This window comes from Manihot esculenta, chromosome 5, assembly GCF_001659605.2.
Source record: "Manihot esculenta cultivar AM560-2 chromosome 5, M.esculenta_v8, whole genome shotgun sequence".
In the NCBI taxonomy this organism is placed as follows: Eukaryota; Viridiplantae; Streptophyta; class Magnoliopsida; order Malpighiales; family Euphorbiaceae; genus Manihot; species Manihot esculenta.
The window spans coordinates 4,789,502-4,801,958 of NC_035165.2; the positions used below are offsets into that span (position 1 = coordinate 4,789,502).

General features: G+C 35.4%; 3 protein-coding genes across 5 annotated transcripts; 2 read left to right on the forward strand and 1 right to left on the reverse strand.

Moving 5' to 3' along the window:
• Positions 1–580: 580 nt before the first annotated feature.
• Positions 581–3,648, forward strand: LOC110615772 (putative casein kinase II subunit beta-4). The gene is made up of 5 exons (XM_021757865.2): positions 581–1,139; positions 1,783–2,001; positions 2,529–2,638; positions 2,726–2,891; positions 3,220–3,648. Exons 1-5 carry the CDS (start codon positions 905–907, stop codon positions 3,348–3,350), a joined length of 861 nt encoding a protein of 286 aa, XP_021613557.1. The 5' UTR covers positions 581–904; the 3' UTR covers positions 3,351–3,648.
• Positions 3,649–5,986: 2,338 nt separating this feature from the next.
• Positions 5,987–10,144, forward strand: LOC110615502 (radial spoke head 10 homolog B). 3 transcript variants are annotated; one of them, XM_021757371.2, is made up of 3 exons: positions 5,987–7,268; positions 8,594–8,930; positions 9,162–9,300. In XM_021757371.2, the coding sequence occupies exons 1-3, from the start codon at positions 6,247–6,249 to the stop codon at positions 9,183–9,185; spliced, it is 1,383 nt and encodes a 460-aa protein (XP_021613063.1). In that variant the 5' UTR covers positions 5,987–6,246; the 3' UTR covers positions 9,186–9,300. The 3 variants fall into 3 exon arrangements, with proteins under 3 accessions (XP_021613063.1, XP_021613060.1, XP_021613062.1); XM_021757368.2 differs by lacking the exon at positions 9,162–9,300 and adding an exon at positions 9,307–10,144 and having other exon boundaries at positions 5,989–7,268; XM_021757370.2 differs by lacking the exon at positions 9,162–9,300 and adding an exon at positions 9,307–10,010 and having other exon boundaries at positions 5,992–7,268; positions 8,669–8,930.
• Positions 10,145–10,343: 199 nt separating this feature from the next.
• On the reverse strand, positions 10,344–12,049 carry LOC110615503 (60S ribosomal protein L37a). Its single transcript, XM_021757373.2, has 5 exons — positions 11,928–12,049; positions 11,419–11,458; positions 10,783–10,871; positions 10,600–10,682; positions 10,344–10,498 (listed from the first exon to the last, which is right to left on the reverse strand). The coding sequence occupies exons 1-5, from the start codon at positions 11,928–11,930 to the stop codon at positions 10,435–10,437; spliced, it is 279 nt and encodes a 92-aa protein (XP_021613065.1). The 5' UTR covers positions 11,931–12,049; the 3' UTR covers positions 10,344–10,434.
• Positions 12,050–12,457: the final 408 nt, after the last annotated feature.

Here is a 12,457-nt window from a genome sequence, read left to right on the forward strand (position 1 = left end):
TTATTAAAAAAATTATTTTATTACTTTGTTGAGTTTAGAATTTTTTACTTGCAAATTATATTTTGTCTTTTTTAATTTGTATATGCATTTTAGTTTTTTTAAAATATTTTAATAGATTCATATAACAATAATGAGGAGACAAAATAACTAATAAACTGAATAGGAACGTTAATTAATAAATTAATCATGAAATAATGTCAATACATTTATAATTACCACATAACTTTGAAATATTCTATTTATGTAACAATCAATTTATTAATAAAATTAGTTGTGAGGATTGTGAAGTTTTATCCCAAATTTAGAATAGAAAACTTTAGAGTTATACTGGGCTTGACTTTGAGTTGGATCTGTATTTGTTGCTTCTATCTCCTTTCCTTTGGCCCGTCGAGCTTTTCACGCAACCCGTTGCACGTTAGAAAAAAAAAAGAAAAAGGCAAAACAGAATATCCCCACAAATTGGAGAAACAATGCGGCTCAGGTGCCTTGATTCGTCTGTTCACTCATCAATTTTGGGCTGAGACCCTGCATGCATGAAGCCCAACAAGAAAAGAGAGAGAGACACACAGGAAGACAATAAAACAAGAGAGACTGAGAAAACATAGACGAGCTCGTGTATGTTATCTTCCACATAGAAAACCCTAGTTTTCATCGTCTCCTTCCTCAAACTCTTCCCTTTCTGTCCACTCTCTTCCTCATTTTCATCTTCTGCATCTGTATTTTCCCCTCATTGATCTCTCTTCATTCTTCCATTCCACCCAAAATCCTAATTTCCTCAAATCTAGGGTTTACTTTGCATTCCCGTTTTATTAATTTTATGTTCAGCATGTTGTGTCCCAAAGCGTGAAAATTTTTCCAATAAAACACAAAGTCTGCTGCTTTCAAACTGTGAGGTAACGGAATTATGTATAAAGATCGAGGAGGAGTTGCTGGTGCTTCATCAAGATCGGAGATCGAGCGAAAGCGCATAAATGATGCGCTGGACAAACACCTTGAGAAATCATCCCCTTCCACTTCGCGGGCCTTGAACAGTAAAGACAAAGAGAGATTGTCCGTGCCATCCAGTTCCACCGGTAAATCTCAGCTCGATCATCGCGATCCTCGCTCTGGTGCTCTCTCCAAGAACAAGTGCTCCGATGGTAAGTTTTTCCTCTATTTACGTTTTGGTCGATGAATCTTATGTTTGTCCTTGGGTGTGCTGGATCTTTTTTTATTTTATGTGTTTTGTATTTTTGGAAATGATGAATGTTGCTTTTCTCCTGCGTATCATTGACAGTGTTACTTGTGGGCGTTTTAGAATTTCATTGTTGAAACTTGCTTTTGTTGGGTTTATCTGCATTTTTGTGGAGAAAAATGTTTTTCGTCGGATCTGGATTTTCTTCAACTAATTTCCTTTTCCCCCTTCTGTTACAACCAATGCAATATAAATATCTTAAAGTCACTGGTTTGCACGTTATGTAATTCGGGTAGCTTGTGATGACAATGCCCCAAGACCAACTACATTTGGTAGTTTGCCCATGTTTACTCTTATATCTACCTTTCCTTCTTGATGAATCTTCAATTTTTTATTTAAGTTTATGTACAATGACAAATCACTTGTCTGAAAATATTTCCTACTTATTATGCGTGGTCATCGTCCCAACTTCAAACTGGACATGGGTTTCAGTAAGAATGACAGTTTATGGTTATTTTGAAGCTCAGTATATCTTTGTTATTCCAAATGGACATGTGTGGTAATTTAGGTATAGGTACTGACTTTGCCTTTATTTGAATATACTGCAGAGGAATCAGAGACTGACAGTGAAGAATCTGATGTTAGTGGTTCTGATGGGGATGACACATCTTGGATCTCATGGTTTTGCAATTTGCGCGGAAATGAATTTTTCTGTGAAGTTGATGATGAATACATCCAGGATGATTTTAATCTCTGTGGTTTAAGCAGTCAAGTTCCATATTATGATTATGCACTTGATCTGATTTTGGATGTTGAATCCTCCCATGGTAATAAATTTCAAATTTGTATTTGAGAACTTGGGTCATTGTTTCTTCCATTATTTAATCTGCTAAACCTGTATTTAGATAGAATTAAATTGTCTGTCTAATGCCTTCTACTGCAGGATAATCTTTCAAATTTATCTGTCAAATTTTGGATGTAGAACATATGTTGAGAATATATACATTCAGTGCATACCTCAATGGTCTATAACATTGAAAATGCTGAGCTAATCTTTTTCCAATCTTGGTGAAAACTCATTCTCATCATTGCTTCTCTAATAGCACAGGAAAGTGAAAGTGTTCTATCGTGGCTTTACTGATTAATGCAACACAGGAAGTTGAAAATATCTAATGATAATTGATAAATCTTTAGTTTTTCTACCTACTAGATATTTGGGATTGCTTTATTTATCTTCTGGACCTTCATTGCATTCATAGAATTATCAATTGGAACAAGTGTGTTGGAATTTTTTTTTTATACTCTTATGCATTTTCTATTTGTTAAGACACTTGATGGGGTTGTCACTTTTTAGGTGATATGTTTACTGAAGAACAGAACGAGTTGGTGGAATCTGCAGCAGAGATGCTGTATGGTCTAATCCATGTGCGATACATACTAACAAGCAAGGGAATGTCAGTAATGGTAAAATAACCTTAGTTATTCTGTTGATTCATTTGCTATATTTTTTTCATTTTTGTACTTTATTTTAACTATTGCTCAAATTTACAGTTAGAGAAGTACAAAAATTATGACTTTGGGAGATGCCCAAGAGTGTACTGCTGTGGACAGCCGTGCCTTCCAGTTGGCCAGTCAGACATTCCTCGTTCAAGCACAGTTAAAATCTACTGTCCTAAATGTGAAGATATATATTACCCTCGATCCAAGTACCAAGGCAGTATCCTTCTATTTGTATTATGCCAGTCATTTGTTGCTCTAAGGTTTTAGCAGGCACGGGGTTAGCATCTGCTTGTTAGTTGCATTATCCTTTCATAGGATTATGAAATCTGAGTTTGCTTTTATTCTATCCAATAGTATCCATGTCAGGTTCACATTTTTTAATCATATTGAAGTTTGAAAGTTGAATCATCATTCTTTTGAGATGCATTTCATTTCATTTTGTGATGAAACATCCTCTTGCCTTTAGACAACCATGTGTATGTTTGTACACTGTTATCTGTATACTGTTTAACTTTCTTATATCAAAATTTCTTTAACATTACAAGACATTGATGGAGCTTATTTTGGAACCACATTCCCTCACCTATTCCTGATGACTTATGGGCACCTGAAGCCACAAAAGGCAACACAAAGCTATGTACCGAGAGTTTTTGGCTTCAAGCTCCACAAACCTTGAGTTAGAATTTGAGCAGCATACGATTCAATTAGAGGTGTCCCATTGGTTGCTGCTCCACGCTGCGTTGTTTTTGGTGGTCCAAGTATTATCAACTTAACAAAGAACGTAAAGGTGCAGCAGTTCTAAAGAGATTATAATTGATTTGATTTGATGAAAATGTTTAAAATGCAATGTGGGTTAGTAGTTGACATATCTTACATTTTATTTGTGAATTTTAACAGTATTTGTAAGGTTATTTTTGTTTTTTCTTTGTTGAGAATTGATTCCGGTATTTTCACTATAGTTGTTGGCTTACCAAGTTTCCTCCTCCTTTCATACGATGCTTATATGTGGTTAGACGCGGGCAGTTAATGTCTAAAGTAGCATCCCATGGAGGCGTTCGATTTTTTTTTTACTGGTTTCCAAACAGATTCATGTGCATGTGTGAACGTTAGGAATGTGATTTGGTTTTACTTAACAGCTTTTTAAGAAGTGCAATATTGCGCTTGTATATTATAATATCCTTATTTGATCAGTAACTCGCTCAATAAATGGCTTGGCTTTTATCAGTTTAACATGAATGTGAACTTTCAGTGGAAAATTATTTTAGCCTTCCTTTATCATATGTGAAACTTTTGGCGAATGTGATTATTTTTTGTGAGAAAAGTATGGCTGTGCGGTTCTTTAAAGTTTTCTTGTGTGAAGCCGTAGCGAAGGCCTGGTCTCGCAAACTTAGGTCTGACCAATAAACATGTATTTGTGAATGTATGATTATCCGCTCTTTTAAGGGACTTGCTTTGGACCAGACTATTTGGAACATTCCTGGCATTAGCTAGCAGCGTTCCTCATGGCTTAGTTGGGTACGGAATTATCGGGATTATTTATTTATTTTATAAGTACAAAAAATTAATAGACAAGATAAATTTTGTAAATGCAAACAAGATAAAAAACTGAAGCAAGCTTGTCCGTATGAATGGGGTAAAACAAACCCAAAGGTCAAATCTTGTAAATCATTGTTGGTCCAGCATGCGAATTGTTTAATCAAATAACACAGAAATAAGGTATTAGTCGCTTTCATTTCCAATCCATTCCTTTGGATAGGACACTAGATATCACATTTTGGTTTGTTTACTAAACCGTATTCACCAGCTCCCCTTTAGGCTTTAACGAGGAAATCAATTCCATAAATAAACAACGAAATGCCACATTTAGTTATACTTTTCTTTTACACATAAACGAAGCAATCGTGCTTTCCATTGGGAAATTTTTCTTTTGTGCACATTTTCAAATTCCAATTACTTTAATGTCGCATTCCTTCACCGTCCTACTATTTCTTATATGAATACTTCAAACTAGTACAATTCTCGCAATTTCTTCTTCAAATAGGCCTCTAATTTTTTTTAATAATGGTGCTTAAAAAGCGTTATTATTTGACAAGGTAAGAGTTTTTTTTTTCTCCCAATCCTTAATAAGGTGTAAAATAAGGTTTTTTTTTTCTTTCTTTCAAATAATAAAAATGAGGTTATGGATTGTATGAGTTCCGACAACTATTAATTCAATATTATATATATTTTTATTAACTATATAAAAATCTCAATAAAAATACTTAAATTTAGTGGTAACCAAACTGGTTTTCATGTAAGGTTAAGATTATATTGAACTGACAAGGATGTATTTTTCGTTTTTTGGTCGAAGCACCCACGAGAAGTATACTGTAAGGAAGAACTGAAGGGGTGCAATGGTGCTAGTTTTTAACTATTTATGACCGGTTTAAATTTTCAGTGCATGTGATGCCACGTGCGGTTGAACAATATCTACGTGGACGATATTCATTGGTCTGTCTTATTTCTCTTTCACCCTCTTGACGGATTCCTTTGTTCTTCCTCTCCAAGTAGAGTGAGGCTTATGTGCTATAAATTCAAAATGGGAGGTCGTGTTACCGATATGCCCTTGCTTTCAAATCAAAACCACAATGCTATATTCTTTATTCCATAACAACAATAATAATTATGATAAATTAACAAAAATATATTTTTCAAATAGAAAAACTGCTATTTTAATTAATTTCCGTGTAAATAGATGAGAGCTGTCCTATTTCTAGAAGGCTTTTTCAACAGACAACTATTTGAATAATTGGAACTAGTTTAACCCCATATTTAGGTTATTCAGAATTCCTCCCACGCCGCGAATTGCCGGCCTTCATATTCATTAGATTATTATTTATTTGAATTAAATAATATTTAAGTTAATATTTATTATAAAATGATTATTATCTTCAGTTTAATTATATAATTCTTAAAGCTTATTTCAAAATGTCAGTATTACGAGGTTGAATCAAAATTTTAATATAATATTTTTATTATAGGAATCTTGGTGCATAATGGATTAAAGTTATGTAATAATTCTCCTAATCTAATTATAGAAAACAACAAAACGTTTATTTGATTATAAAAAAATTAGAAAAATAAGAAAGAATATTTGGAATGAGAAATTAAAATTGGGATTATAAAGTTAATAAATTTTAATTTATTAATATCAAATTCAGGGATGGATGAAAACTCCTTTTAAAACAAAAAGAATGGCAACAGCGAAATTAAAGACAAATTGGAGGGCATTAAAAAGAAATAATAATAATAATTAAAAAAAAAAAAAAGAGTTTCTGAAGCGAGGGTCAGAAGGGGGTTTGAAATGAATCGATCAATGGTCGATGCCCCTAAAAACCATAAGCTCCGTCTCCCTCCACGAAGGACACCTTAAAAAGCCAAAGCCAAAGGCAGAGGCAGTTCTCAAAATCCAATCGCTTTCCTCTCCATCAAATAAAATAACCTAATTCCCATTTCAATTTCTTCCGAAAACAAATCATTGCAACCGAAAAACTTGAATTCGGAAATTTGAATTCTGAATTCCTCCATATGTAATGCATCAGAAGAAATCAGAAGTCCAAATCGGAAAAGAAAGCACCGGCGTCTCTTCCGATTTCAATCCAACTCCTCCCCTTGTCTTCCCTTATTCATCTGATCACAACAATTCCGGTATCACCACCGCCACTCAATTTCTTATTCAATCTAATGATCCTATTACCTCTTCTACTTCTTCTTCTTCAACCCCCTATAAGAGGCCCCTTTTGACCCATCATCATCCTCACCGTTCTTCCTCTCTTTCTAAATCCCCTACCCTCTACCATTTCACTACCACCCAACAAAATCAATCTCTTTTTTCGATTTCTGTCGCAGCTAAGTCCGCTGCCTTTCGTTTCCTCCGCCGTTTCAACCACCTTCGCCGTATACGTGTCCATCTTCGATTAATTCTCCTGTTATCTCTTCCATTTTTCTATTTCCTGCTCTCCCATCCCAGCCACTCTTTCCTCCTTGATTTTCTGTCTGCCTTTGCTTTCTCCGCTGCTTTATTATTCTCTCTAAACCTCGCTCTCCCGCGCCTCCCCTCAATTCGATTGTTTTTGGCACGTTCCTTCCCAATCAAGCTCAAATCCGGGTCTAACATTTCTAGACCGCCTTTACCTGTGTTTTGGTCCATTGGGTCGAGGCCGAAATCCGAGAAAAGAGTGAATTCGGGTTGTTGGGTCCAGGTTTATAGCAACGGAGACGTGTACGAGGGCGAGTTTCATAAGGGTAAGTGTTCGGGGAGCGGGGTCTATTATTATTACATGAGTGGGAGATACGAGGGGGATTGGGTTGATGGAAAATATGATGGTTGTGGGGTGGAGACTTGGGCTAGAGGGAGCCGTTATAGAGGGCAGTATAGGCAGGGACTTAGGCATGGTTTTGGGGTGTATAGATTTTACACGGGGGATGTTTATGCAGGGGAATGGTCTAATGGCCAGAGTCACGGGTGCGGAATCCATACTTGTGAAGACGGGAGTCGGTATGTTGGGGAATTCAAGTGGGGTGTCAAGCATGGGCTCGGCCACTACCATTTCAGGTAGTTTAGCAATTATAATACCTACAATATATATATATGTAAATATAAATGCTTATTGTGAAGATTTTTTGTATTCCTGATTTAGTTGGTCTGACATTTCCCTTTGGCAATTGAATTTAATTTTATCTTATAATGTTGTTTCATTGCTTGGTATTTCTTTGCATTTTCTAGTTGGTATGTTATCCTGTGCAAAGACGACGTGAGTTATCCAGTTTATCTGCTATTATATTGCATAGAGATAATGGGACATTAGAGTATCCAAGAAATGTTCCAGGGAAACTATGTTTGCTGAGTTTTTCCCCTAGAATGAGTTTAGATCCAATGGAGCAAGAAAAAGCAAGTTTGTAATTTACTTAGCAAGTTGTGGTCAGCCTTTAATAATTCCTTGTAATTCAGAAACTAATAATTAATTCTATTGAAACAAGGAAAGGAAAATGATGCCAATGCTTGATAAAGCTAATAATTTTTAAGCATGTCTTCAATTAATCCTTTTTTTAAAAAAAAAAAAAAACCCTTGTCCTTATCTTTCAAAAATACAAATGATTGTTAGGTGTTATCAAGCTATTTTAATGATTTTTTACATGGATTCATATGGAATATCAATTATTTAATTAGGTTTGAATTGTGTGTGGGAAGAATTTTACAGAATGGCCTCTGTTGTGGCAACAAGGAGATGCTCATGTATAATGCGCAAGTCAAGCAAAGTTTTAAATTGGCTCGACTATAAAAGTAGGAACTGAAATGTTTTATATGCGATTATAACTTTCTTCAAGTTCCTCTAGTTGCAATTCATAGCTAGTTTGCTTCTTAAAACTGAGAGTACAAAGCTCATCTAACTTTTAAGTCTGGTTAGGTAGGTATTTCCTTGTTTTACAGCTTACCTTTAGTCTACTATTATTTATTATAGTTATATTGCAGATTGTTCATTTACCACATACTTATCCACTTATTGCCATGGAGTCAGTTGCAGGCCTAACAAGCTCGATCCTATTGGTTCCTTGAATTTGTATTAGAGAGTCAGGAACTCTACATCCTTATTCATGTCACTTTCTGGTTTATTGGTCTCTTGCATGGGAGAAAATTATGTGATTGAAGAAACAACAATAATTCCTCAATGCCTTGAGTTGAAATCATAGAAATCAAGTTTGGACATTTTATGCTTTATAGCTTGCACTATATTCCGATGAGACTGACAAACCACTTCTTTTTTTTTTTTGTATATAATGTTTTGGTTGAATGTAACCATTAGTTAACTAAATTTCCTGTCTGAATTGCACTGGTTTCTTGATGGGTAATTGGAAGCTGTTTTTGTCTGCCATTTGCAGCTTTGGACATCTATATATCACCTACAACAAAAGTTTTTACTGTATTTTCTGGCTTTTTTGGCTGTTATTATTTAGAAATGGGGACACGTATGCTGGAGAATATTTTGCGGATAAGATGCATGGCTTTGGTGTCTATCGTTTTGCAAATGGGCATAGGTATGAGGGAGCCTGGCATGAAGGTAGAAGGCAGGGCCTGGGAATGTACACATTCAGAAACGGAGAGACTCAATCTGGTCACTGGCAAAATGGAATTCTTGATGTCCCAAGCACACAAAACACCACCTATCCTGTATCTCCTGTTGCTGTTTATCATTCCAAAGTACTCAACGCGGTGCAGGTAGTTGGATTTTCTACCATATTGTGTTACATATCTGCTATCCTTTGTTGTTTTTTGATGCCTCCTTCAGTCTTTCCTATACTGCATAGAGTCGTTACAACGGAGAGTTTCTTTTACCTTCTCCATGCCCATTGAAATTCCATGTGTCAATATAGTAACTTTTTCCCTTGCACTTTCATCTTTAGACACGGTCAATATTTTTATAAGGAGATGTTTATTTTTTTTTTGTAGCCTAAAGAACTCAATACTCGTTGAAGACAAGAAATATAGTAATTTTTCCTTTTTTTTTGGAGAAGGAAAAGGGAGGGGGGAGAGCAGTACAGGTTGATCTTGAATGTTTATGATTTCTTTTTTTGTTTTGGTTAATTGTCATCAGGAAGCACGACGAGCTGCAGAAATGGCATATGATGTGGCTAAGGTGGATGAAAGGGTGAATAGAGCTGCAGCAGCAGCTAACAGGGCAGCCAATGCAGCTAGAGTAGCAGCAGTCAAGGCTGTGCAGAAACAAATGCATCACAATAATAACAATGACAACAGTCCAATGCCAATTGTGTGAGACACATTGCAGATACATAATCAGGCAAGAATGAGATGGCAGTAGGAGGCTAATGGCTTTTGTGATTTTCCTTTTCAATTCTACTTTGCAGAGCAAATTCTCTTCATCCTATTTCTTGCAACTGAAAAATGCCTGCCTGGATTCATGCTGGTGTGGAAGGTGCAAGTAGATTGGTTAGTTTTGTTCACTTTGATGCGTTCATGGATAATGATTACAGCCAAGAAAAGAAGAGAACGAGAGCAGAATTCCCATTCAAGATTTTTTTTTTCTTTCTCTTTCTTTTTTACTTGTAGGTTTTTTGTAAAGATGAGGTAGAAGTAATGTAATATATGCTGGTCCTAAGGTGAAACCTTAGCCCAGTAGAGTGTTGTATGTGAACTAATCTGCATCTCAATCAGGTGCATAATCATGTTCCTTATTGTTGGAACAAATCGGTCTGTGATGAGCGAAGTCAAACTTTCTAACGGTTGTAAGCCTATAGGTGAATTTTATGTTTGTTGGGAGGAATCCCGACTGCTGATCTAGTTACGGAATTTGTAAGCCATAGTAAAAGGAAAATAAGTATTGTTTGACTCATCAGCAGTGGACCTCCACGGCTGTAGACAAACTTTCTAACGGTTTCAATTTGATGAGGGTAAATGTCCCATATTCCCATTTACCTTGGGAGATCAGAATTCGAATGCCTCAGCATGTTTCAATTTGATGGAAAAATAATCATCGGTTATCTACATTTGATAGTGACACCCATTAAACAAATGTAGAATTTGAGAATTGGTATGAACTTGTCGCTGCATATTTCAAATATGAAAGGGATGTTCATAACAATATATTTGAAATTTCAGAGAACTCTCAACGGGTAAACTGAAAATCTGATGATATTAAACGAATCCAACCAAAATTACATTAAGATCCACATGCCAAAACAATCATAAGACAACAGCGAGAAAATTAACTCTCAGTCTGCTCTCTTAGACGACGAATGGTGCTTCTGACGGTAACGGCACTTGCAGTACTGTTACAAGCATAAAAAGCAAGCAATTAAAACCACCATAAAAGGAGGTGCAAAAACTAAATCGAAGTTCATATTTATATAGAATTCGAAAACGATCTTACTTCAAGGTGTAAGCACCACCAGCTTTCACTTTGCCACAGTCTTTGCATCCCCAGATACCCACAGCCTTTCTCTTCACTGCATACTGTGACAGTAGATAATTTACCACACTGAATACACGCTATATAACCAAGTTCTATAAAGATATTTGAAAATAGGAAAGGCAAGATAGCTCAAATCATTACCTTCCCACAGAATTCACAGAAGAACTTGCTGTGCTGACTGACCTCCATCTTCTTAATCTGCTTCCGCAGACTAGCACCATAACGGGTGCCTGCAATGCAAATAGTGGTAAGTGCCACCGTTCTAACCGCAAAGGTCTGAAGCCAACACATGCAAACATTATACAAGAACTCACAAATAAAAAGACATCCACAGGATTCAAATACAAAAACAAAGGGCACAGAGGTCAAGTGATCCATCGTAAGCGAAACTACAATAAGTAATGTATGGTAGTCAAATGATCTAAGGTATCTTGAATAACTAAAGATGTGCAGCCTCATAAAAACTTTCAGCTATAAGGGTCGAAGCCAGTAAGCAATTATCAGATGGTCAAATAACTAATGCTCAGTATAAAATCTATAGGCCAAGTATATTGTTAATCCACACATAAAAGTTTCATGTTTCCTCTAACTATTCGCAACCAGGGTTCACAAACTAGGGAATAATGCAAGTGAGAGTCAAGAATGCCTTGAGAACTTAGTCCAGCAGGGCACAAAACAGTTCCAGCATTGAGTAGTGGGCACATGCAAAATTATTTGCTGTTTAATCGGCAGCTTAAACAAAGTTAGAAATAGAGAGAGAGAAAGCCTAAGACATACCATACTTCCCAACAATACCAGCCTTCTTGGTCCTCTTGGTCTGCATAAAACAAAAGAGGGGGGAAAAGGAATATTAGCTGTAATAGCACACGGGGAGAAAATTGATAGTCCTCAGACGTCTTGTGATGCTTAAAAGTAGAGTGAATTATAGATTCGGTCCAATTAACATGTTTGGAAAAATAAATGAGTTACAGAATTCAAATTCAGTTTAAATTAAAAATACAAATTGTAACATTAAAGAAACGAGATCAGGCATAGTGAATTCTTGCACAGAAGGCACAATCTAGCTAGAGCCTAGACCTCTGCAATTTTAACACAATGGGTTTTATAAAGCAATGAACTTTGAGCTTAGGGTATGTGTCTGAAGGCAATAAGAAAGTAAAACAAGTAATTAAAAAAAAAAAAAGTCAATCGCAGAAAAAGAGAACAAAGCATAAACACAGAACAATGTATAATTAATCTCATAGATTAAGATGAAGATGAAGATAGAAATGGATCATAGAAAGTACCATTTTGGATGGGTTTGAAGAGCAGAAACCCTAGGAAGTATAATACCTCACTCGCGTGGCTACCCAAAATAGAATCGGCGTTTCACTGAAACTTTTATATGGAGGGTGGAGAGTGGATCACGAGGTAAATGTTGCCCTAGGCCCGTAAATACTGGGAAACATTGGGCCGTTTTGGTGTCAACTGGGCCTTGATTCATTTTTCATAGAATTTGAATTTTGGCCCAATTTATATTTATTTCGAGTAATATCAATATTCTTTTACTTTTCTATTATATTACGATTATATATTATTATTGAAATCAATTGTATTTTTCATTTTTGAAGAAAGTATGTAGGTCATATGTTATATAAAAAAAACATAGTACATTTTAATCCTATAAATATGTAAAATTTAATTATTAAATTTATAACAAATTATACTATTAAAAAGTATATAACCAACCGAACCTAAAATTTAAATTTTATGTAATTTTTTATTAGTTAAGATATAAATCAAATTAGAGTTGTTTAGGGCATAATTTTATGTATAC